Source organism: Nicotiana sylvestris, chromosome 8 (genome assembly GCF_000393655.2).
Source record: "Nicotiana sylvestris chromosome 8, ASM39365v2, whole genome shotgun sequence".
Lineage (NCBI taxonomy): Eukaryota > Viridiplantae > Streptophyta > Magnoliopsida > Solanales > Solanaceae > Nicotiana > Nicotiana sylvestris.
Window position 1 is genome coordinate 9982328 of NC_091064.1, and position 25140 is coordinate 10007467.

At 36.8% G+C, this 25140-nt stretch overlaps 3 protein-coding genes across 3 annotated transcripts; all 3 read left to right on the forward strand.

Annotated features, from left to right (window-relative positions):
* The first annotated feature begins 2404 nt into the window (after positions 1 to 2404).
* On the forward strand, positions 2405 to 7141 carry LOC104213964 (transcription activator GLK1-like). Its single transcript, XM_009763540.2, has 6 exons — positions 2405 to 3031; positions 3780 to 3920; positions 5170 to 5517; positions 5960 to 6016; positions 6348 to 6446; positions 6737 to 7141. Exons 1-6 carry the CDS (start codon positions 2591 to 2593, stop codon positions 6881 to 6883), a joined length of 1233 nt encoding a protein of 410 aa, XP_009761842.1. The 5' UTR covers positions 2405 to 2590; the 3' UTR covers positions 6884 to 7141.
* A 3495-nt stretch (positions 7142 to 10636) lies between these two features.
* On the forward strand, positions 10637 to 19588 carry LOC138874670 (uncharacterized). The gene is made up of 6 exons (XM_070153445.1): positions 10637 to 10717; positions 10831 to 11115; positions 18241 to 18431; positions 18608 to 18686; positions 18744 to 19158; positions 19293 to 19588. Exons 1-6 carry the CDS (start codon positions 10637 to 10639, stop codon positions 19586 to 19588), a joined length of 1347 nt encoding a protein of 448 aa, XP_070009546.1.
* A 3-nt stretch (positions 19589 to 19591) lies between these two features.
* LOC138874671 (uncharacterized) lies at positions 19592 to 21257 on the forward strand. The gene is made up of 3 exons (XM_070153446.1): positions 19592 to 19921; positions 20074 to 20275; positions 21178 to 21257. The coding sequence occupies exons 1-3, from the start codon at positions 19592 to 19594 to the stop codon at positions 21255 to 21257; spliced, it is 612 nt and encodes a 203-aa protein (XP_070009547.1).
* Positions 21258 to 25140: the final 3883 nt, after the last annotated feature.

The following is a 25140-nucleotide window of genomic DNA, read 5'->3' on the forward strand; positions in this document are numbered from 1 at the left end:
AATGCAGTCACGTGGTCACGTGGGTCTGTAGTACCATCATATTTCGGGATGTCAGGCATTTTGAATTTTTTCGGAATTGGAAGGGGAGCAGCACTAGGCTTCCATGGTTGTTGTGAGTATTTGTCCATGTCTACTCCTTTTATTACAGGTGGAACTCCAGGGATTTGCTCTATTCGCTCATTTTGTTCCTTCAGCTGTTTCTGCAAGGTTAGTACTAAATTTTGCAAATATGAATTATTTAAATTACCTGGTCCCCCTTCTTGTGGTTCACTGGGGGTTGCTCCGTTTCCAGAATTATCAAGACCAGAACGGGGGTTCTCCAATGTATTATTATTAGGAGTCGATGTAGGTGGCGCAGCAGGCAATCGACTAACAAGTGCCTGAAGAGCTTTGCCGACTTGTGCATCGATTAGCTTTTGCAAAGCTTCAGTTGTAACTCCTTCAAAATGTTCAGATTGCTCTTGTTGATCAGCACGGGATTCAGTAACAGGAGTGCCTTCACGAGATTGACGTGGTGAATTTAAAGGAGAGGGAACCACGATATCTTGATTTTGATGTATTTGATTCTCATGGTTTCCCAATGTGTTGTTACTGTTGTTGTCGGCGTTATTGTTTGACATGGTGACGATAATAGATAAGATATAGCTTAAAAGGAAAGATTATCAGATTCCCGGTAACGGAACCAATTTGTTTAACCAAAAATCTGAGTCCTTGGTCAAAGCTAAAAGAAAAATTCGGGTTACTGATAATCAGGAGACAAAAAATAAAATACTTTTGAGAACAATGGTAGAGGGTAAATAAATAAGTATTTCAGTGTATTCTCAATAGTATATCGTGTTCTCACAAATGATGATACTTCTTCCTTTTATAGATCATTCTAGGTAAAGGAATAAAGCATCAGTTTTAATGACATAATCATGAGCAATAAATGACATTAAATAAGCCGTTATACAATCATTCCTATTAAATACCAACTTTATAACGTATCAGATATTTAATAATGAATTTTGACTCCTTTCTGTCATCTGATCCTTGCTTTTAATGCCTTCTAATCCGTTGACTGTAAATAATTTAAATTGGTACGAGACTCGTATCTATATATCGTCTCGTGCCTATTTAAATTCTTCTTCCCGTGGCTGTTTTCACCGTGTTTTCACCGTGCCTCTTAGTCAATTGTTGTTCTTTGACCATTCAACTAATTCACGTGTCATGCCACATTATTTTTAATATAAATTCAGTTTTTTCCCAATACAATATATATATATATATATATATATATATATATATATATATATATATATATATATATATCATGTTAAATCTGCTCAGATTTGGATGACTTGGTCTGGGAATTTTGAATGCATGTATATAGCTAGAATTGATCCATACAAGAATTTATCAAAACACAAAAAAAAGAAAAAAACTTTTTAGTTAGAATGTTTGATTATGACCCATTATTTAACTCAAATTAACTCGCACAATTTAGCCCGATAACCCAACTCTCTTTTTGATTCAACCTATTTTAACCCGATCGAATGTAGTTCCAACCTACAAATTATACACTCTAATAATCTATCATTATTTTTCTCGCTAGAAATTAAAGCAAACAGGTTCACTATTCCACACACCAACCATGAGAAAATAAGCAAAGCATGTTTGGATTAACTATGATATATCATGTTCCTTTTTCTTTTCTTTTTTTGCATTATTCAAACGGATATACATGAATTCGTACATATCAATCCACTCTTTAGTGAGGTTTTTATTTCTAAGGCTCGAACTCGAAATCTTTAAAGAATATTGAAGGAGTCTAAATCATTCCATCACAACTTAGAGGCAGCTGTGAGATCAACTTGAGAACTTCACCCCGTTTTTTCTCATCTCAATCAAATAGTAGAAAGTTGTGATCTATCATTCACGTGTTTGAGTCGTGGAAGCAATTACTAATGCTAAATACTTGCATTAGGGTAGGCCAGAGGTGGAGCCAGGATTTCAACCTTATGGGTTTTGAAATTTGGGATCACAACTGCAAGTGTTAATAACAGGGTTCTAGATTTAATATTTATACATTTTTCATGAATTCAAATCATCAAATCCATTGTTGGAACAAAAATTACTGGGCTCGATCGAAACCGTAGGCTGGCTTGTGCCTCCACTCCTAGAGTAGGCTATCTACATCACCACTTGGGTATGGCCCTTCCGGAAATCCTACAAACACGGAATACCTTGTGTACTGAACTGCCCAATCAAATAGTAAAAAGAAACAAAAGCTAATAGAACAGCTCACGAGCTTTTGTAATACTAGATTTTTTCTATATTCGAAAAAAGGCCATCCACAAACCCTTTAAATATTAAAAGGAAATACTATAATATATTTTTAATTCAAGAACAAGCCAAAACAAAGAGAAAAAAAATAGAGACGTTCTACACATGTTGTGGTGGAAATCAAATCTTTCCACCCTCTCCTCTCCCCTTATACAACAGTCCTCTCCTCAGTTCCAAAACTTAAATTCTTTCTCCTTTGGTGTTTCCAGTTTCTGCATCCTTATATTCATTTCACGTGGCATTAATTATTACAAAATTGACAGGGATGCTAACTGTATCACCTCTGAGCTACAAAACCACCAAAAATGACAGGGATAATCACATGGAAAGTTTCACGATTGGAGGAGTCGATGATTTTCCAGAGTTTGGTGATGGGAATTTGCTCGAAAGCATTGATTTTGATGACATTTTCTTGGGGATCAACGTCGACGATGATGTGCTACCAGATTTGGAGATGGACTCAGAGATGCTTGCTGAATTCGCAGTTAGTAGTGGCGACGAATCTGATCGTATGAATAGTTATAATACTACTACACCACCACTCCACGTAGAAGAACACAACTTTTCCAGAAACGAAGAAGTGGAAAAAGTTCCATCAGATTTGAATCAGAAGAGTGAAAAATCTAAACCCAAGTCAAAGGAAAATGATAAGTGCAAGAAATCATCGGGGCAATCCAAAAATCCAGAAGGGAAGAGAAAAGTGAAGGTAAACCAAAAAAAAGAAGAAGATTTGAGGAAAATATAATTAAAAAATATCGTCTCTAGTCTTAGATTTTTTTTTTTTAGCCGAGAGTCTATCAAAAACAACCTTTCTATCTTTACAAAATAAGAATAAGGTAGCGTATACACTACTCTTTCCAAACATCACTTATGGGATTACACTGTGTGTCTGTTATTGTAATTGTTGTTGTTGTTGGTCTTAGTTTTTTCCAATGAAATAACATGAGGAATGAACTTCTCAGTATGCTCCTCACTTTAGTAGTATATTTTTAGGGTTTTCATGTAATTCATAGGAAGCAAAACCTTTCTTTCGGAGTTTAAGTTCGATGATAATAAAAATATTTATACAATTAGATCATTGAAAAGATAATTGCAGATAACATAAATAACTCCATAAACCTATGCTAGATAGGTTAATTGTATCTTGTTATATATAGGACTACAACAATAACAACAAATTCAGTATAATCTCACAAATGGTATTTGAGGAGGATAGTGTGTATACAGCCTACTTTGTCAAGGTAGAGATGTTGTTTATAATAGACTCTCGACTCAAGCAAAACACAGCAGTGATTAAAAAAATACAGTAATGAAAAAAGCCAAAAACAACAGTAACAACGGCAAGAAAAGTTAATGTTTTTCTCTCTTTGTTTGTTTGTCCTTTAATTTATTTTCTTTCCGGCTTGAGTTTTTCTATTTTGGATAAAATGGAAAGTTTCTTGAATTGTGTGAAGGTGGATTGGACGCCAGAGCTACACAGGAGATTTGTACAAGCAGTAGAGCAATTAGGTGTAGATAAAGCAGTCCCATCTAGGATTTTAGAACTCATGGGTGTTGAAGGTCTCACTCGCCATAACATTGCTAGCCATCTTCAAGTAAGCATTCTTCTATTCCCTGTATGGATTCAGGATTTAACTTCTATCAATTTAATATTTAAGATTTTTTCGTATTAAATTTATTATATTTTTAAGATTATGAGTTTATATCTAGTATTTTTGTGATTTTAATATATTTTTTACATTTATATTTGTGCATTCCACTAAAAGTACCTAATTCAAATGAATCCGGTACTGAAAGGCTGCATACGCCCTGTGCGTCTTCGGCCACATCGAGTTCGTTTTGGACTTGGCTTTTCATTCTCTTTGTGGTTAAGTCATCTTATATATATATATATATATATATATAAAAGATGACTTAACCAATAACTCCAGTGTAATTTTACAAGAATAAGAAGTACAACAACAATAACTCCAGTGTAATTTTACAAGCGGGGTCTGGGGAGGATAGTTTGTACGTAGACTTTAACGCTATCTGGAGGCTATTTCCAATAGACCCTCGGCTCAAGAACAAAAAGTATATAATCATTTTTCGGTAGATTGAGTGTACCAGTATCAATGGAAAATTAAAAGTCCTCCTCAAGAGGAGCTTAGTGGAAATTAATTTGAAAAAGGATTAGATCACTATCAATTGTACGAGCTATTATGGCTGCATTCCCTTGTTTTTGGCTTCAATTATCTTACAGACCACCTTTTAATAAAAGGCAGAACTCTGAGTGTAAGACTTGCTAGATCAAAGGCGGACCCAGGATTTTAACGTGACGGGACATTACTGTTTCAGTCAACCAGTGTCCCATAAAAGTATTTAGTGTTGAGGATGTCAAGTTATTTATATAATCATTTTCAGGATATACACATATACATATACAAGATTTCTGCCAAAGCTTACGAGGTTCGATGACCCCTCAACACTATAAATAGGTCTGCCTTTGTGCTAGATTACAATATTGTGTTTTACTCTAGTTCAACTAGTTTAATTAAATACTATTAGACAATATATTTTTTTATAACGGATTGTTGGGGTTAACTTTTGCGCACCTCAATTATTCTATCAACTACGTGTTACCTTTCATCAAAGGTTGCATGCAGGTACCAAGGCTTAGGTAAATGAAAAGATCTCACAGCGTATTTTTTTGTCTTTGTCGTAATTTAAATCCTGATCTCCAAAGTTTTAACCTAATGTATTAATGGCTAAGTCACACCCTCAAGACAATATTTTAACTATTTCAGAACACATATTGCAACAAATAACCCCCAGCTGATAGAAGGGATATTGTTATATGTGCAGAAATATAGAGCCCATTGGAAACATTTGCTTGCGAGAGAAGCGGAGGCGGCAAGTTGGAGCCAAAGAAAACAAATGTACGGCGGTGCAGCCGTGGTTGGAGGTGGCGGAAAGAGAGACATAAACCCATGGCCGTCAGCACCAACCATGGGTTTTCCACCTATGACGGCACCACCCATGGTGCCGCCTCATTTTAGACCTCTACACGTCTGGGGCCATCCGCCCACCGATCAATCTATGATGCACATGTGGCCGAAACATATAACGCCTCTTCCACCAGGATGGGCACCGGTCCCTCCTCATTCTTCACCACCTATAGATCCTTCCTTTTGGCATTCACACCATCAAAGAGTGAGTGTCTTTTTTATCTCAATCTCTATTGCTTTTCTCTCAATTATATATGAGTTTAAGCAGTGGCGAAGCCAGAAATTTCTCAAAAGTTGTTCAAACTTGAAGAAAGTAAAAAAAATCCCGAGAAATGGTGTTCCATATATATTATATACCTCTAAAATCTAATATTTTACCTATATATACAGTGTAATTTTTTTGACGGAGGGTAGTTAATTGACCACCCTTATAAGAGTGTAGCTTCACCCCTGAGTTTAAGTTATATGCGTTGAGTTAAAGCGATAACATGAATATTTCTAGTAGAACATTAGCGGTGTAGTATATTTTTTTCACTTGAAAATATTATAGTTGTTGAGTGAGAATGAACAAGTATGACTTGAATCTTTGGAATTAATGTGCATATAATTTTGGGAGTGAACTAATATTCTCTTTTCTTTTGGTGCAGGTACTAAACTCTCTTGCACCAGGCACTCCTTGCTTTCCTTCACCAATAGCGCCCACGGTAACTATTCAATCAATCAACTATTTGCTATATGAAGTCTATTTTTCAGTTGCATGCTTTTTGGTTTTGGATATATTTAGAAAGGGAGGTTTGGTAGGTGGTAAAGTTGCTGTAATATGACTAGGAGGTCAGGGTTCGCTGTGGAAACAGAGTCTTGCGTACAATAGATTTTTGTAGTTTGACCTTTCTCTGAATCACGCACATAGTGAGATAGGAGCTTAGTGCATTAGGTTGTTCAAACAGAATTAATGTCAAAAAAAAAAAAAAATTGCATACCCCTTTAAATAAGTTTATTTTTGTCTTATTTAATCAGACTTATAATTTCATGCAGAGATTTCCAGTTCAGGGCATCCCACCCCCTGCCATGCTCAAAGCTGTCCCCACCGGAGCAGGCCAAAATCTACCTAAACCTCCTTCTGATTTTCATCCTGTAAGCTCTCTCTTTTTTGAATATTAATTTTGTGACTTATAATTTAGTGATTTTACTGTTACAGAAAATAATTTGTGGCGTTACAAAAAAAAAAAGTTATAAATGAGGAAAAATAATGCATTTAATTTGTTCTTTGCTCTCTTCTAAAACTATAAGTTAACACAACTTTAAACATTCAAGTCATAAATATTGTTTGCCCTAACTTTTATGTACTAGTGAATTTGCTCATTACTTGTTTCAAAATTTTGATGATTTTATTTCTTGACATATTTTTTTGAATATTGTGATAGTCAAAGGAGAGCATAGATGCGGCCATTGGAGATGTTTTAGCAAAGCCATGTCTGCCACCACCACCCCTCGGACTCAAACCTCCTTCAATCGACAGTGTGTTGAATGAATTACAACGTCAAGGGATTAATAAAATACCTCCAACTTAAATTTATGAGTTTCAAGCTGCGGGGTGGAATTAATTTTTTCGGGTTTTAATTTCTTGGATTGCTAAGAATTAAACCCTTCAATTCGACGACATGGTTTCTTGCACTTGATGCATGAAGATGAACTCAATATTCATCTATAATGGGGAAAAAAATCATCTATAATGCGAGTATTTTCCTCCTAACTTCTTGTACTCTTTTGTTCTTGTTTCCTTTTGCACAAGAACAATGATTTAACTTAATAATGGGTTGGCACATGCATGGAATGGGCACTTGTGACTATTTAATTTGTCACCAATTTGAGAATCTAATAATGGCGAGAGCTTATTGCAAACTTGCTCCACTCTTCTTCTATTCTATCGTACAACAAGGAGCACTAGTATTAAACGAAATTAAAAGAACAACAACGAAAGTCAAGCAATGGTAATAAAAAATGATATATTCAAGATAAGACTGAAACGGAAAAGGAAAAGGAAAAGGAAAGAAAGACTAAGGCCCGTTCGCTTGCACTAATGAAATTTTTTGAATCTTAATCATTTATATTTCATTTATTATATGTGTTTGAGCAAAAAGTTTTAAACTCTTTGTCGAACTAATTATTGATAATAAAGAAGGTAAATCTTAGCCAGACATAATTAATTTCAGATCCAAGCATATAAAGTGTGAAATAAAAGAAGAATAGGAACATATGAGATTTATTAATGTGATAATCGTACATCAAACATGAGAGATAAGCTTACATTCAGAGCAGAGATGCATCATGATCATGGGAGCATAGAAAGGGAAGAGAGGTAACTTGTTGATAAACAAGAGATTCCTCTATTGTGGTTGCTCTCTTCCAAACCCCCCTCCCCCCCCCCCCGCGTCTCTGAGCCCTCTCCCCATATATATACAGTTCCTTTCCCTTTTATCCAATGATCTTTGACCGATGTACTTTCTTACGACTGTACCTTTCGTTGTTTTCTCGAAAACAACGTTGGTTTTATGATGTACGCTTTCTGACGATTTGACCCCGACGATGGTCGAGGTGCTCTTCGCTATTTCGCCCATGGGCATGATTACAGCTTGGTCGACCCTTTATTATTCCTCTTGAGGACGACCACTATGGTCAGATTTCGACCCATACAGTTAGTCCCTCCGCCCGTCGAGGTCGCCTCTTGGCGGGCTTGACGGGCGGACTCTGTCGATTCGAAAGTTAGGAGAAATCTGAATGTTTACACCTTAAACGAGGCCTTTAGGTTGAGGTGGCGGCGTGACGCTTCAATGATACCATCGGACCGTTACGTCCGTTCGGAGTTGAACCGTTGTACTGATTCGATGCATCATGAATAGCCACTATCATTATGGTGCACATTTCCCAGGAATCGTATCGTTTCTTGTGCCCTATCAGTTTTAATTGGCACCTCTTCGGTTTCCCGCTCAGGACATTTATGTTCCTATAAATAGAGGAAACACCATCCTATTGCTACACTTTTCGACTTGTCAGAAGAGCTTTGCAAACCTTTACCTTCTTTAATATTTCAAACTTCTGAGTTCATTCTCCCGTTAGCCAGAAATTGATGCCTCCATCTTCTCTCTCCCTTTCTCTTACTCATTTACTTCGATTAATCGAGACAAATGGCTGGTACTTCTTCCCACACTGACACGCCCGTTGAAGCTCCGGTACCGAAAAATAACGCACCTATTCTCGAAGAAGGAGCGGAGGCGGCGGAAGACGAGGGGGTTCCAACAGCGGTTGAAATATTGCCCCATCCTGGGAAAATATAGAATGATTTTAACAGCCCCGCCAGAGAAGAGCCGGAGCTTGCGTCATCTACCATGGACGAAGTGGAGATTGCGGCGCTCTGGGAATTCCAAATCACATTGAAATGGTACCGGCGACGGGAACAGACATTGTGCATCTACACCGCCCGGGGTACTGCGCATTCTACGCGTACCTTTTTGTTGTTGGGTATACGCTTCCGCTCCCCTCCCTAGTGATAGACTTCTGCCGCTTCTACGAGGTGTGTTCGCCTCAGCTTTCACCGTATGTGTACAAACTCTTCCTCATGCTGCTCAAGTACGCAGAGCTCGCTGGTCGAGAGGTCACTTAGGGGTACATGCTTAATATTTTTCCCCCCAACTTATTCGAGGCTCGATGATCCACATGTGTCACCGAGGGACAAAGAGTTTGGTGGTAAAGATGGACGACAAGGCTAATCGTTGTTTCTGGGAGAGTTATTTCTTCGTACAGACTGAGCACCTTGTGGCAGAGCCAGCAGGGCTTCCCGAGAAGTGGAACTTTGCCCATAAATTTTTCTTTGTCTAGTTTGTGACTCCTCTCGAGGCGGTGGCCGGCCGTTTCTCTCTAGGTGGCATTGCTAATTTGTATTCTGCGTTCGCAGCTGATAGATTGCCTCCCCCTCCCGTTGATGACATCCGTGAGCGGGTCAATGCTATTTTCCCCATATGGCGGGGTTCAGTGAGTGGGCGTCCTTCTCTGAGAGATATGGGCGTAAGCCTCTCACTGGTAAGTCGACTCGTTACTGTTTCCTTATTCTTTGCCTTGTAATTTGATCTTGTTGTTTACATGATAATTTTTCTCCGTCATCAGGGAGAGTGCGAATGGCGAGGGCTCCTCCACTCGCTTTCCGTCAATCGGCGCCTTCTGTTTGGCCAGCACCGAGGTCTGCTGCCCGGCCTTCATCAAGAGCTACTCAATCTGTATCTATGGCTAAGGCCGTGTGCATGCAAATTATTCCTCAACCCGAGACTTCGGCTTCTGTTGTCCTCTTAATGGGTGAATCTTCTCGCGCTAATAGCGGAGAGGATCTGTCGAAGAGACGGCGAGTGGAGTCCGAAGTGGCTCCTCTAGCCAAAGCATCTTCGGGGGGCGACCTTCCTTTGGTGGTGTCTGAAATTGGTGGAGATGCTAACTTGGCCGCAGAGGTAAACCAGGTGGTAGAGGCCGACCCGATGGCAGAGGCTTCGACCATTGTGAACGATCAATCGGGAAAGGGTTTCAGAATCGAGCTTCTTCTTCAGTCGCAGAGAGGGGAAAGGGTGTCGTGGTCGATGACTACGAGTCTGACTCCGACCTTGATCCTGATGATGTCAGGATGTTCGAGGAGGGCTTTACCCGTACTGTGGTAAGAGCGAGAGGTCCTTCCCGTATACTTGAGATTCCATCAGAGCTTAATCTCCTGCGGGACACGGAGGGTTTAGGGCCACAATTTGACCTTCTATGATCCACCGTAGAGTGTGAGACACTCTGAGACGTCAGTGACGTTGAATTAATGCATGAAGTGGTTGTTATGGGCCTGAGGGTAAGTTTCTCCTCTTTGTTCTTTTTTGTGTTCCTTTTGTTTTTGGCAGCCTTGGTTTCTACCGACCCCCCCCCTATTTTTTTTTTGCTTTCAGTCCTATATGCTGGAGATCGAAAGTGTTTGCAGGGCTGACACTCGGGCCAAGATTTTTCTGATGATGCTGGAAAAGTATCGGCGCTACCGCAACAAATTCCGTGAGATGCATGAGTGGCTTAGGGCTAGTGCTGGCAACCAATCTCTTGGGGAAGAGCTGGAGAAAAGGGATCAAGAGCTAATGCAGTCCATTCGTAGGAATAGTGAGCTCAAGGAGCTACTTCGTGCAAAGGACAAATAACTTGAGTTGGGAAAGGGGGTCGTTGCTGAGTGTGAGCATCTTCAGGCGAAGGTGTTGTCGTTGTAGTCCGAGCTAGATAAAAATGTCTTCAGGGTTGAGGCCTTGAGTGCAGAATGGATGAGGAAGTTAGTCGAGCCGGAGAGGAAACTATCTGAGTTGGAGAGCGCCGAGAGTGCTCGGGATTCAGCCTCAGCGAGGGTAATGGCATCGGAGGAGGACACTATCTGTGTCCTTCAATCCGAGCAGGAATACGATAGGGCAACAGCCACGCTAAGGGAGGCAAGGCTTGAAGAGTTGGCAAAATTGATTAGGAAGCTTCAAACTTGGGAGATCGGGTCGTTGTACTTGAGGCTGAAAAGGCGCAATTGTTGTCCCAAGTTGAATCTGCATCTGCCGCTGTTTCTCCCCATTTGCACGAGCTTTGGGTTCATGTCGAAGCTCAACGGGACATATATAAGATTTTGTGGGAGGCGGATAATGTTTCTGAGCCCGGACAAAGGCACGAGAGGCTCGTGTCAATTGCGGCTACTACCCTGCGACACCGGAGGCTGGAGAGGATGTTGATGCTGAGGAGGAATTTCTTGGAGATGATGATGGTGAGAATGGCGGTGATGACATCGAGTGAAAAGTTGTTGCCTTAGTATATGTTGTTTTTTTTCCTCTTTCTCTTTTTTTTATTGTATTGGGCCTGTTTTGGTCGTGTGTAAGGTGCGGCCGTTGCGCACGTATATAAATAAAAGGGTTGTTTCGCCGTTGTACATCCTTTGAATTTCTCTCCCTTCCCCTTGCTTTTCATTTTTTATTTTGGTGTAGACCTTCGGATTTTGGTATGGCGGATCCCTGATTTCTCATTTTGGGAATCCGATTTTAACCAGACTGATTAGGGTCTCGTCGTGTGAGTCCGAATGGAGTTTCTTCGAGTTTGCATATTCAGGAGGGATTGACTTTTGATTTGTTGCTTTAGGCGGAATCATCTCTGATTCAAACGAGGTTAAACTCGGATCCATCGTTCCAGACGAAGTCAGTTTCGACTTGAATCATTCGAGGGGGATTAAACTCAGTTGTTGATTTAGGCGAAGTCGACCTTTTCATATGTATTCGAGCGAGGTTGACCTTGGTACTTGGAGTGAAATCAATTTCTGACTTATTTGGACAAGTTTGAGAAACACAAAAAAAGTTTGTTTGACAATGGCCGATGGCCGCAAAGGCGTTATGTCGAGTAAGACCGACATGTTAATATGTGTAATTCGAGCGAGGTCGAGCTCATCTTTTGGTGATAGCCTTTGGATGTGGGGGTGTTATTTCGAGCTAAGGTCGAAATATTAACCCGTTGTGATTCGAGCAAGGTCGAATTCTTCTTTTGGTGATAGCCCTTGACCCTAGGGGTGTTATCTCGATCTAAGGTCGAAATATTAACTCGTTGTTATTCGAGCGAGGTCGAATTCTTCTTTTGGCAATAGCCCTTGTCCGTCGGGGTGTTATTTCGAGCTAAGGTCGAAATATTAACCCGTTGTGATTCGAGCGAGGTCGAATTCTTCTTTTGGCGATGGCCCTTGGCCGTGGGGGTGTTATTTCGAGCTAAGGCTGAAATATTAACCCGTTGTGATTTGAGAGAGGTCGAATTCTTCTTTTGGCGATGGCCCTTGGCTGTAGGGGTATTATTTCAAGCTAAGGTTGAAATATTAACCCATTGTGATTCAAGTGAGATCGAATTCTTCTTTTGGCGATGGCCCTTGGCCGTATGGGTGTTATTTCGAGCTAAGGTCGAAATATTAACACGTTGTGATTCGAGCGAGGTCGTCTCCTTCTTTTGGCAATGGCCCTTGGCCGTAGGGGTGTTATTTCGAGCTAAGGTTGAAATATTAACCCGTTGTGTCATTGTCAGATTTTGGAATCACAGGTCACTGTATTATCTGTGTATATGTCGGAGTGGATCCTAACGTACTCGGTTTTGTTTTTTGTTTTTTGGAGAATTTTGGGTGTTCCCTGGAGGAGTCCCAGTTTTGCTTAGCTTCTGTGTTTCCTGGTTGAGTCCCAGTTTGCTTAGTTTTGCTTGCATTGGAGAATACGATGTGTTTCCCGGGTAAGTCCTAGTTTGTTTATTTTGCATGTATTGGAGAATACGATGCGCTTCCTAGGTAAGTCCCAATTTGTTTAATTTTGCCTGCATTGGAGAATACGATGACGGGGAGTATAAAATGTTGCTATTTTGCACACTGGAGAATGATATACATGTTCGTTTCATACATACATTGGAGAAGTTTTCATGTATCTAGTCCCTTCATCGCCCGGTCTAGGGAAGTAATCAACAGGCGGGGTGATGAATCATACTTGAAGTTCGAGACATCCCCTTCGTTGCCTCATTAGAAACTTCCCCGAGAACCCGATTGGGGCGAAACCCGGGTGAGGGAAAGAGAGTACGACTTGAGGGGTGTCCTTTTTCAGGAGTTGAGGTATGTGAGGTGGGCGGCATTTCAATTATTTGGTAGTAGTTTTCCTTCCATTGTTTCTAGTTGGAATGCTCCTTTGCTCGCTTACCCATGAGGGAACTCGTGTTCCTGTTTAAACCAACAACCGAGGGTAAACCAAAATGAAATCTGTACCTCGATCCAGCGGGTTGCCGAAAGGGGGCGGCGTTGTGGCGTTACTTGTTCTTCATGGTGGTCGAATGGTCGATGGAATGGTGGTTTTAGATTTGGCGGCCATGTTCAGCTCCATTTTTAACAACGCCTAAGCTTTGCGCGGATTGGGCCTGCCTCACTTGCTGCAGTATTGAAATCGAGTCCCGATCCGATCTCGTTCGATTTGTACCCACAACAAAGGAGACATGTCATACTTCGTTAATGGACCATCCGATGTGTGGGAGAATGTGAAAGTAGGGCAGGATGTGCCCATTCTTTCAGAGGACTGCGCAGCAAGCTGCCATCCTCTCATAAAGGGTGGGAACGCGGGTTAATATGCAAGGTGAATGTGTCAAATGGGGATGTGGTCACGCCAGATGACCATGATCCTATTTTGTACATGTGTACCTTATGCTAAACCTATCGCTAGTGGCGAGATGTGGGTTTTGCGTAGATATCGATTATAACTTCTACTTTTATGTGGCAGCCTGACCTAGATTAGCATGTAAGGTTTATCTAAATATTATTATATGTTTATTATATCTAAATAATTAAAACATATACCGAAGTCTTTAATATTATTAAGATGCTCCATTCATGTATTTCTTCAAACATAGCCTTTCACTACTTCTCCATCCCCTTTAACCGCTAAATATCATTGTTGCCATACACCATTATCAACTACCATCACATATTATCCACCATCGCCAGCCATCACATTCAGTCATCACCACTACCAACCACCATTTATATATTCATCACTACCAACTACCGTTATCACAGTTGCCATCAATTACTACTGACAATCACCATTATCATAGCTCACTAGCATCCACCATAATTATCAATCGTCCACACCAACTATAACCATCAACCACCACCATTAACCCATATTTGTATGTCACCATCGCTACTAGCTACTAACTATAACCACCATCATCACCCATTAACTAAAGGTGAAGTCAAGATTTAAGATTTATGGGTTCGAGGTTATAGTCCGTTTAATTTACAGTATTCCAAAGCAGAGGCGGATCGAGGATTTCAAGAAGATGGGTGCACCACCAACAAGTGGCTTAAGATAACTCATGAATGTAGGATGCTGATTATATAATTCCAGCAATTGCTAAGAGATATTGAAGGATACCAATTTTTTTTAACAAGTTTAGTGATTAAATATATAGCAAATGTGAAAATATTTTTCTCTATCTGCTTAAAAGTCAATTACAGATAATTGCATGTAGCATAACAAGCGATTGAATTACAACCTCTAAAAGATATAAATGATAAATTATAATAGATAAAAGTTTTTGTACTTAATATTATATATATATATATATATATATATATATATATATATATATATATATATAATGATAGGAAATAGCAAATTTGAAAAATGAAAGAAAACCAAAAAATAAAGAAATAAGAGGGAATAATATATGTAACTCAGAAAATGACAAAAAGAAAAGAAAAAAAGAAGAATAATAGGTGGGGAACAAGGGAAAAAAATGAAAGAAAGAAAAGAACAAGAATTAATATCAAATTTGAAAGAACCAAGAAAGAAAAGAAAGAGTTAAAACAAAATGAACATTGATTAGTGAACACATAATGGCCATCTTGAATGTAACAATCACTTTGTTCTTTAACCAAAGTGCACCAAATCGCTTTTAATGGGTTCCCAAGTAGACATTAAGTCAGATTTTTAGCATATTCACACTACAATTTATATTTTGGAGAAGAGAGCATGGGTCGTGTGAACCATACTTATAAGTATAGATCCGTCCATGTTCCAAAGTTAATAATTTATATATATTTAATGAATTTCTTAAGCTACTGGGTTTAATCGAATCCTTATTTCGTATAGTAGCTTTGCCCCTGCCAATACTACCTCTGCGCACCATCACTAGTCGACACCAACAACCACCACTTATAGTAATCATGCACCACAACCAACCACTATATAAATTTTAAAAATATTTTGGTGATACAGTATCAAACTAATTCTCGAAATACAGGATATGGGTGCACTAATAAAGAAAGGGAAAAAAATATATTAAGTGAGAATTAATTTATGTTTCTTTGAGTTAAATAACTCAGAATTCTACCAAGTGCAACATTAAGTAGTTGTGGGGTAATGGGTGATAGGTGCCAACATATGAGTCTGGTTGGCCAAGCTTCTAAAATTAGCTTATTTTGAGAAGCACTTTTCTCAAAAGTACTTTTAAAAAAAGTATTTTTGGTGAGAAATAGTTTGTGTTTGGCTAATTAATTTGAAAAATACTTTTGAGCAGTAATTAGTGTTTGGCCAAGCTTTTGAAAACTGCTTCTAAGTGTATTTTTCTCAAAAATGCTTCTTAGAAAAGTGTTTCTGAAGAGAAACTATTTTTTTCTGCTTCTCAAAAACTGCTTCTGTTTCTCCTCAAAAGCACACCTCAAGTTTTGGCCAAAAGTGCTTTTGGCCAAAAAAAACACTTTTGGGTCAAAAAAAAGCTTGGGCAAACAAGCTATGAATTCTCGAAAATATATACATAAACTAGTTTGGCAAAAAGACCATGTGTTTATGTGGTCTATACACTATCCTATAAATCCACGCATGGGTATGTTGTTGTGGTCGTCGTTAAATGGGGGCCGGGCATTGAAAATGACAGAAGAAGTGTTCATTTGAGAAAAATGGGGACCATCGATCCAAAGACAGCAGCAAGTAAACTCCTAATACTGCCACTTCATACGTAACTATATTCAGACCTCATTTCAAAATTATTGAACTTCAATCTTTGCTCAAATAATTATATATGCTTAGATATTGAAAATGAAGAAAAGACGGAAATGGAAATGATTTTGTAAAGGGACAAAGACTGTAGAAAACTGAGTCTGAGGGCAGTGGTACCAACTGCATGTGGGAATAAAATATTTTTTTTAGAAATATTTTTTAGGCTTTCCACGTAAAGGAAAAATCTCAGCCACAACAGAAAAAAAAACAGTACTGTTGGAAATAGCGATACGTCCAACAACGTTGATGCTAATCGAATATATGACTTGGCGCGCCGAAAAGCAAGAACGTGCACTCTCGCCTATAGTTCAATCTTTAATATTTTTAGCTTTAAATCCGTTATATTTTTAAAATTATAGGTTTATATTTATTTATAATTTATTATTACTAATCTGGATTCGCAATGTGTAGGATTCACCTAAGAGAAAGCTTCTAATATGAATTTTTTTATTATCAAGATTTGAATTTGAAACTTCTAATTAAAGATGGTAACAATTACACCACGCTTTTTGTAGTTATATATATGTTTCTTTGTTTTTTACTCTCTTCGTCTAATTTTATGCTGGAAAAAAAACCGGATTTATTCCTGTATTCTGATAAATAGTTTATATTTATCCCTCGTTATACTTCTGTCCAAATAACTCCTACCAATAGCAAAGCAAGTAAAACTGCCCCAGTCCTAATGGACCTCTACCATGGTACCCAGTCCCTCAAATAAATTTCCACATAGATATCTAATTTTGAGGGTCGGGTGCCACACTGAAGAGTCATTAGGGCTAGGGGCAATTTTGATCAATTTGGACGAAAAATATAATATGTGAGTATAGATTATTTACCAAAGTATAGAGTAGGTTGGTTTTTTCCCCCTTTTATGTTTGACGTTTAACTGTGTACCTATACGGATCACATGTGACTTCATATTACGTACGCAGGGTCTCCACTTCTTATACATCACCCAAAAATGAAGATGTTTGGATTAAAAAACTTTCAAATTCATAAATATATGTCAATTTTCTTTAAAAGGTTAATTAGGATTTAGGGTTATATTATGATATACAAAACTAAAAGGTTTGACCCTCGTACAAACTCTAGCCTTCATTCTGCTTCTTGAGCAAGAAATTACAAATTGCAATATTAATTTCCATGAAGTTTCTAATATATAAGCTTTACTTGGAAAAGGCGGGATGCTAATAAAGCGGTTTACTCTTTTGCTCGGGTAGCTCTATTGTATGCAACTATTCTTTGTTCTGATACTTCTCATTTAGAATTCCGCGATGTAACTCTGGTTTAGCTTGAACATGGACTTTTGAAGTCCAGCACTCAAAATCCCAAAACATGGTTATTTTTCAATTACCGGTTCAAAATTATTATATTTATACTAGAGTTCTGCAAAAGCTCAGTTCGTCGACTTTTTTCCTCAATTCACTTATCAAAAAAGCGACAAAATATTCAACAAATTCAAGTCAAATTGTAGAAATCAATTCTGCCGATACTCTGTTCATCATCTTTTTTTCTTAATCCAAAAAATCAAAAAGCGACAAAATATTGAACTATACCTCAGCAACGACACGCAATCATGTCCAAAATCCCAATCATGCTACAATTAAATGGGAATTGGGATAGCTATGGCAGATTTAGAGATTTTCAAGTTGATGGCATTGTGCTCGATGAGGATGCAAGTTACAGTATATTGATTTCTACAATTGCAGAGCAACTAATGATTGATACTTCGGAAAATATTGTAGAAATCAAATACATTGTGAATGAGAATTGTCCTCCAATAGAGATTAGGAAGATATGGGAGTTCCTGTGTATATGGAGACAAAAAAGGAGAATAAAAACTTAGGATCGTATCCGTTATTTATAAGTGTACGAGATTTCAATATGGAATTGACTATTACCAATGAGAACACAAGTGCAGGTTTGTTATGTTTCAAATTCTATGGAAGTCTGATTTTACGGTAATATCTATAAAATTCCTACATTTATCCACAAATAAACTACACATCAGTTTAGGATGTATAAAGCAATATTGTTTTCATGATTATCTACAAAATTACTACAATTAAACTACAATCTATGTTGAAAAAATGTTGACTACAAAATTTTTCTCTTCGTCTACAAATTTTCTACAAAAATTCTACAAATATACTACAAATCAGTTTATAAAGCAGTATTATTTGTAAGGGTATCTACATAATTACTACATTTATACTACAATCTATGTGGAAAAAATATTGACTACAAAATTTTCTCTCATCTACAATTTATCTATAAAGATTCTACAAAATTGTAATGACACTGTTTATCTTTATTTTCATGCAGGTTAGTCTGGGACAATAAAGTTACTAGCCTCTCCCGTCATAGAGGAATATCAAAGTGAAATAATAACTGAAGGTACACAAAGTGTTATCGAAGAAAGACAAGTGTATCAAGACAAGCAACCAATTGCAACCGCAATGAAACACTATTCTGTCATGCACAAGTACCAATTCAGGGTTAAAAGATCTAGCCACAAAAGGTATGAAGATATTAATGGTGAAAAGATCATTATAAACAGTATTTTCCTTGTGATATGTGTTTTCAAACATTGTAGATGAAAAGTAGTTATATTGTATAGTGTGTTACTTTATGTTAAAACAGTCCTTTTGTTACATCTACATTGATAACCTGTATTATAAATGTATTTTTTTGTAGCTACTGGCTTATATGCATTGGAAAAAACTGTAATTGGCACTTCAAGGCAACATCAATTAATGATTCTGCAATGTTCAAGGTCAGGAGTTTCAACCGACAACACATATGCACCTTAATGGACGATACATTCATATAGTGCAAATGTATTGCAGTTGTAGTTGGTAGCATGATCATTCCAATGTATTGTGATCCTAAGACAGTTTACACACCAAAGGACATGCAAACTGACATTTTGTCCCAACACGGAGTGAACCTAAGCTACGTGCAAGCATGGAGAGCAAAGGAAAAGGCTTTACAGTTTTTGAGAGGTCATCCGGCTGACTCCTACAGCAAATTACCAAAATATTTTTATATTCTTGAGAAGACGTATCCTGATTCAGTTGTTAAATTAAAGAAGACAGCAGATGAATGCTTCTTATATGCATTTGTTGCTCTTTGTACATCAATAAGTAATTGGAAATATTGTACACCAGTAGTAGTAGTTGATGGAACATTCTTAAAGTCAGCCTACAGGGGGATTATGCTGACAGCAAGCACAATAGATGCAGCAGGTAAAATTGTAGTTATTTTGTAGGCAGTTTATAAATTGTAAATACATTGTAGATATATTATAGTTTATATGTATTTGTGTTTTTATATGCATTTTCAAAGCTACCAGTTAATTATTTTTTGACTAATAATGTAGGTAAAATATTGTCTTTGGCATATGCTGTGGTTGATTCGGAAAACGACGCATCGTGGAAGTATTTTTTTGAGCAATTTAAGCAAGCATATGGTGAAAGAACTTCAATGTGTATTATTTTAGATAGGAATGAGAGTATCCTGAAGGCAACATTAATTGTCTATCCGGGCGTGCCACACTACTCTTGCATGTGGCATATTTGGACAAATATAAGGGCAGAGTTCAAGAAGGGTCATCTACAATTAAATGAATTGTACTTTGCTACAACACGGTCATACACTCTGGATGAATTTAATTAAAGGATGTCGAAGATTGATGAGATAGACCCGCGTGTTAAATCATACCTCTATGATATTGGCTATCATAGATGGTCAAGAGTACATGCAATAGTGAATAGAACTTGGACTATGACATCAAACATTGCAGAGTCGTTGAATGCTGTAACAAAAGATACAAGAGAGCTGCCAATATTTGACCTATTAGAGTATATGAGGACACTTCTTGAACGTTGGACGGACGAGAAGTTATTGAAGGCAAAGGGTACTTTCACATTCTTTGGGTCCAAATTCAACAAAGAATTGAAGAACATCATAACATTATCTCAGAAACTTAGGATAAGATCTTTTTATTTGGTGCAGAAAAATAATATTTTAATATACAATGTTTCCATATTATAGATAAATTGTAGACAAATTGTAGTTAATTTGTAAATTATAGATAAATTGTAGATAATCTATTTTTATGATTGTAAATATTTTTCTTTTTGTTTGTTATGTAATTGTAGGTGAGTGCTTCAACAGATTATATCTATATTGTGATAGATGGTGTGAAGCAGTACTTTGTGTGTCTTAAAAGCAAGAAATGTAGTTGTGGCCAGTTCCAACTTGATGAACTTCCATGTGCGCATGCTTTGGCAGCTTTAAGGCACGGGAATGAAACTTATGAAAACTATTGCTCTCTGTATTACACAAAGGAGAGCCTACTGCGTACATATGAAATACCAGTAATCCCCTTCCTGATGAAAGCAAATGGAATGTGCTACAACATATATCTAATGAAATAGTAAATCCACCTACAAGAGAGAAAAGGCAGCCAGGAAGACCTCAAAAGGAAAGATACAAAACATATGATGAACTAAAGTCAAAGAAGTACAAGGTGTCATGTGGCAACTGTGGAGATGAAGGGCATAACAAAAGATCTTGCAAGAATGCGCCCAAAAAGAAATAAATATCATGTAGTTAGAATAGTATTTCAAAATAATTGTTAGTGTGTTCAAGTTAACAGATTTTTGTGTGTAATGGTTTAAGTTTTTAAAGATCATAATGTAGTTAATTTCAATTTGTTTCTGTGTTTGTTAACATATTTTTCTGTATTGTGTCAAGCATCTACCTCCATTTTTGACATTATGTACGTAGTAGTTAATATTTATTATCTACAATATAACTACAAGTTAAAAAAATTAATTTAACTTGAACTGACAGTTATATACAAAAATTAAATACAACTGGAGGTATTCCCTACAAATTATATACATATTCAATTATAAAATTATATACAATCTCAACTTGCAGTGTTTCCATATTGTAGATAATTTGAAGTTTTTTTGTTAATAATTTGTATTCTAACAACATAATAACTATGTTTAAGATAATGAAGAAAAAGTGTTGTAAATATTAAACAACTGGAGATAAAACCACCAAGTTATTTTCAAGTGAACTACTAAACTAGATAGACATTAACAAAACAAAAGGTCTGCTACAATAAAAACACAAATGAATTGTTCAGAAAGTTATGTACTATACTTCTCCTACAAACTAGCACAACTAAATTACATATACATGACACTACTTCTTCTTTCTCTGGACTCTTGTTTTCTCATTCAATGCAGGTGCATCCTTCCTCCTTGCTAGTATGTCTGTAACCTCACTTTCACTGATTGACCCATCTTCCTGCTTCTTTGTAGCATAGTCTCATAGGAGCGCTCCATAGCGTCTACGATGTTGGTCAATATCAGAAAGGTCTTCTGCGGGAATTGACAAATCTCCAAGGCTAACATACTTCGCAAAGGCAGCAACAAATACACCACAATCGCTGCAGAACACAATTTTTTTTAAATATTTACCAAATGATTAGAAATAAAAAAAAAGAATTAAATGCATAGAAAGAGAGAATAGATTTTTTACAGTGACCCTTCTTTTTGCTGTGGAATTTCTCCAACGATACACTGAATGTTAAGAGGATCGGTAACAAGTTTCTCGATGTATGCATTTGTATTCTTGAAGTTAATGTCTTTATGCTTCTCATAGAAACTAGTGCATGACAAATACAAAGGGATAATAACAGAAAACTTTTCGACACAGGATTCAACAACTTGATGGTTGCATGAAGAAACCATGGAATCATACGCATAAGTTGCCTGTCTGCAATGTCGAAAACGACCAACACCCAATGAAATTTTTCTGCAATATTGACGGGCATGATGACATAGTCAACTTCATCCCATGCAACATTGACAAGTAATCTATACCCCAAAATATATTCTATAACAACATCTTGGGGTTTAACAACCGAATACTTCTTTTGTGGAGGTGAATTTATGAACTTTTCATAAATTTGTTCTATCCTGGTCTTGAACAAACAATCCGTTGTGGTAAACCTGGTCTTGTTATTGGGGTCATACTTGCCCCTTTTCCTCAAGTAATACATTAAAACATCAATGTGCTGCAACCAAAAATAGTTGGCATATAAACAGCAAGTTAACTTTAAATAATCTACATAAAACTACATTATAACTACAATTTACTACAAAACAGAAACAAAAAATCTACAGTGATGTCTAAAAACAGCTCTACAATTTAAACTACAAAGTTAACTTCAAATAATCTAAAAATAACTACAATTTATCTACAGTTACTGGGCAAACATGTAACACAACATCTACAATTATGTCTACATTATATCTACATTTATACTACAATTAATCTTGTAATGTTCTACATAAACTACAAAATAACTACAATTATACTACAAACAGGAAATACAACAACAAACTATTCTGTCCACAAAATATATATAGAATTTATACTATAAATAATCTTCAAATATGATACATAATCTGAAACCTAAATACAATTACACTAGATACAAGAAAGACAACATTTACAATCATGTCTACATCATATCTACAATTTATACTACAAGTCATCTTCAGATATATTAGATATCTATAACATAAATACAATTAAACTACAAAACAGAAGACAAAATATCTACAAATCATATCTTGGGAATAGACTCCTTGATACTTACCGAGTCATTGAGGACTTGTCCAGGGTGAGCCAGGGAATAGAACCATTCCTTCTTATCAACCTTTTCTACTCCAAGGTCTAACCAAGGCTTAATTTGGTTATCCTTTATGGAAAATGGAGCCTTCCTCCTGTAACAACAAATAAATGACAAAAAAATTTGTAGATTGAATTAGATATGTAAAAGATAAATGCTGAAATGCAAGTGTCAAATTATGCATTCATACCTCTTTGAACCTTTGTCGCTACAGTGGTATAACCACTTATTGAAGTTATCTAAAACCTCCGGATCTACATCTTCACCAATAACATTAGTAAAAGGGTGCTTGAGGTAGAAAATTTTAGGTTCAACCGAGTTGTTGCCCCCAGAACTGTATAGAGGGATAAATGGTGATCGTGCATGCTTTCCCGGATGCCTTGTTCTCCCCGGATGCATAGGTGTTGCATCATCTTGTATGGGCTCGCCAAACTTAACCAACTGGGATAAGTTGTCAGGCAACTCAAAATCATCTAGTGTGACCCCCTTCTTCTCAACTCCTTATCCTTCTAAATCACCTAGATCCACATACTATGCATCTGCACCTTCATTGTCATGTTCCTCAATGACCTGTTTTGTCTGAGCTGCTATTGTCACTCCGTGAATTGGGGACTGTGCATTGATATCTTCCATCGCTGTAACACAATTCATATCTTATTAACAAGAATGTTAAAATTTATAAACAACAAGAAAATATCTCTGAATGACAGTATGATACATGCTTTGTCTTCATCAGCTGCAACTTAAAAATGTGTATATAAATCACTATGTACTGGAAGATTTTCTTGACCAACTGCACCTTCAACATGCTCTGTTTTATAATTAAAATGGTAAATAATACTGGATAATGGTGTCTTGAAAGTTGTAGCATATGTGTATAAAATTGTAGATAATTTGTGGATAAGTGTAGATATGTTGTATATACACTAACACAAATTGTAGATACTTTGAAGGTATTTTGTAGATACCTGTTTTGTTGGTGCTGGCCTGCACTTGTTCCCCAATATTGAACTGAAAATGTTGATTGTTCAAGTCTTTTTGTTGGTCATTGTTTTTTGTTGAACTGTCAACAAACTGAATGTTTTATGTTAGTTTGTATATATTTTTTCATATGTCTAAATTGTTTTGCTATAAAAATAAAAGTCAGATCTTACCTTTGCATCATCTTGCACATTTCTACTGTTTATCATTTGCAAAACAGTCTGCACAAACTCATTTATAAACCCTCGAAGGCTATCGAGTTCTACAAAGATAACTTTTCTAAAATCTTCAAGCTTTCCATCAACCTACAAGTTACAATATAGTAAGTTGTTAACTTCATAATATGTCTTAACATACATTCAAAAATATATGCAATTATATATAGATATATATATATATATATATCAGAATTTACAAATTTGTAGATATTTTGTAGACAATTTATGAAATGTAGATATATTGTAGATATTTTGTAGATATATTGTAGTTTATATGTATTACCTGCTCAATTCTTTTTTCTAATTTTCTGATCTTCTTAGCAATAGACTTCTTGTCCTCTTCTCCATCTATTTGTTTGAGTTCCAACGTAGGAGGATCAGCATTGGGAACCTCAGATGTTTGTTCACCTTCTTGAACTTTGTACTCAATTTTGTCGAGCAAAATCAGCACTGCAATCTCTTCTCCAGATTCACCTATGTTGGTAAATTGAATGAGAAAAAATAAATTAGTTTGATCAAGGCAGAAAATGTAGAATAATTGTAGATATTTTGAAGGTAAATGTATAATCATAAAAAAAGAAACTTTACATTTATCCACTCAAGCTTTATCATCTTCTCTTCAAAGGCAGTTAACCAAATCTGCTCCTTACTAGCTGACCATCTTAGTATGCGAGGTATTGAGTTAGAACACCCTGTAGCTAGATCAGTGCTGATAGTAGAGCAACACTCATAAAGCCATACTTGCAATGCTAGTGAGCATCCCTGTATGAGATAAGAATGTACATACAGATTTAGTCTGTGCCTAACAGATTCCATCATATGGGTGAAAGATTTAATACCCGATGGAAAGTATGACTCATACTGCCCAGATTCTACCAAATAGAACCTAAAGTGATCTACAAAAGAAACATGATCTTTGTCCGAATGACAAATGAAAAATTCTAAAAGATAAAGGATGCACAACTTCACCGCATCCTCATCATTTACCCAGGATCTAGTGGTTACTATCTGTTTTAAATAAAACTTTTCCACTCTTAATTTGTTAGGAAAATAACTGCTCATTATTTTGCTAACATAAGTGGGAATATAACCAAAATCAGTAACCTGGGTAACACATCTTAGACCAGTAATTAATGCAAACTCACTCAATCCAAAATTTAATGTTTCACCCTTTAACTGTACAGAAAAATATGATGCATTGGATTTGGTCAATTCATACTTCATCAGAAGATGAATGACTTGGTTTTGCATGCATATGGTGGGAAGAGACAGTAAGTATCCAAAACACGTCTTTTTGAAAAGCTTCAACC

Coding starts and splice junctions, on each gene's coding strand:
- LOC138874671 (XM_070153446.1), top strand. CDS start 19,592: ATGTCGAAGATTGATGAGATAGACCCGCGTGTTAAATCATACCTCTAT. Junction 19,922..20,073: donor GGATAAGATCTTTTTATTTG/GTGCAGAAAAAT, acceptor ATGTAATTGTAG/GTGAGTGCTTCAACAGATTA. Junction 20,276..21,177: donor CACAAAGGAGAGCCTACTGC/GTACATATGAAA, acceptor CATTCAATGCAG/GTGCATCCTTCCTCCTTGCT.
- LOC138874670 (XM_070153445.1), top strand. CDS start 10,637: ATGAGGAAGTTAGTCGAGCCGGAGAGGAAACTATCTGAGTTGGAGAGC. Junction 10,718..10,830: donor GGGATTCAGCCTCAGCGAGG/GTAATGGCATCG, acceptor AAAATTGATTAG/GAAGCTTCAAACTTGGGAGA. Junction 19,159..19,292: donor AAGCACAATAGATGCAGCAG/GTAAAATTGTAG, acceptor CTAATAATGTAG/GTAAAATATTGTCTTTGGCA.
- LOC104213964 (XM_009763540.2), top strand. CDS start 2,591: ATGCTAACTGTATCACCTCTGAGCTACAAAACCACCAAAAATGACAGG. Junction 3,921..5,169: donor ACATTGCTAGCCATCTTCAA/GTAAGCATTCTT, acceptor TTATATGTGCAG/AAATATAGAGCCCATTGGAA. Junction 5,518..5,959: donor GGCATTCACACCATCAAAGA/GTGAGTGTCTTT, acceptor CTTTTGGTGCAG/GTACTAAACTCTCTTGCACC.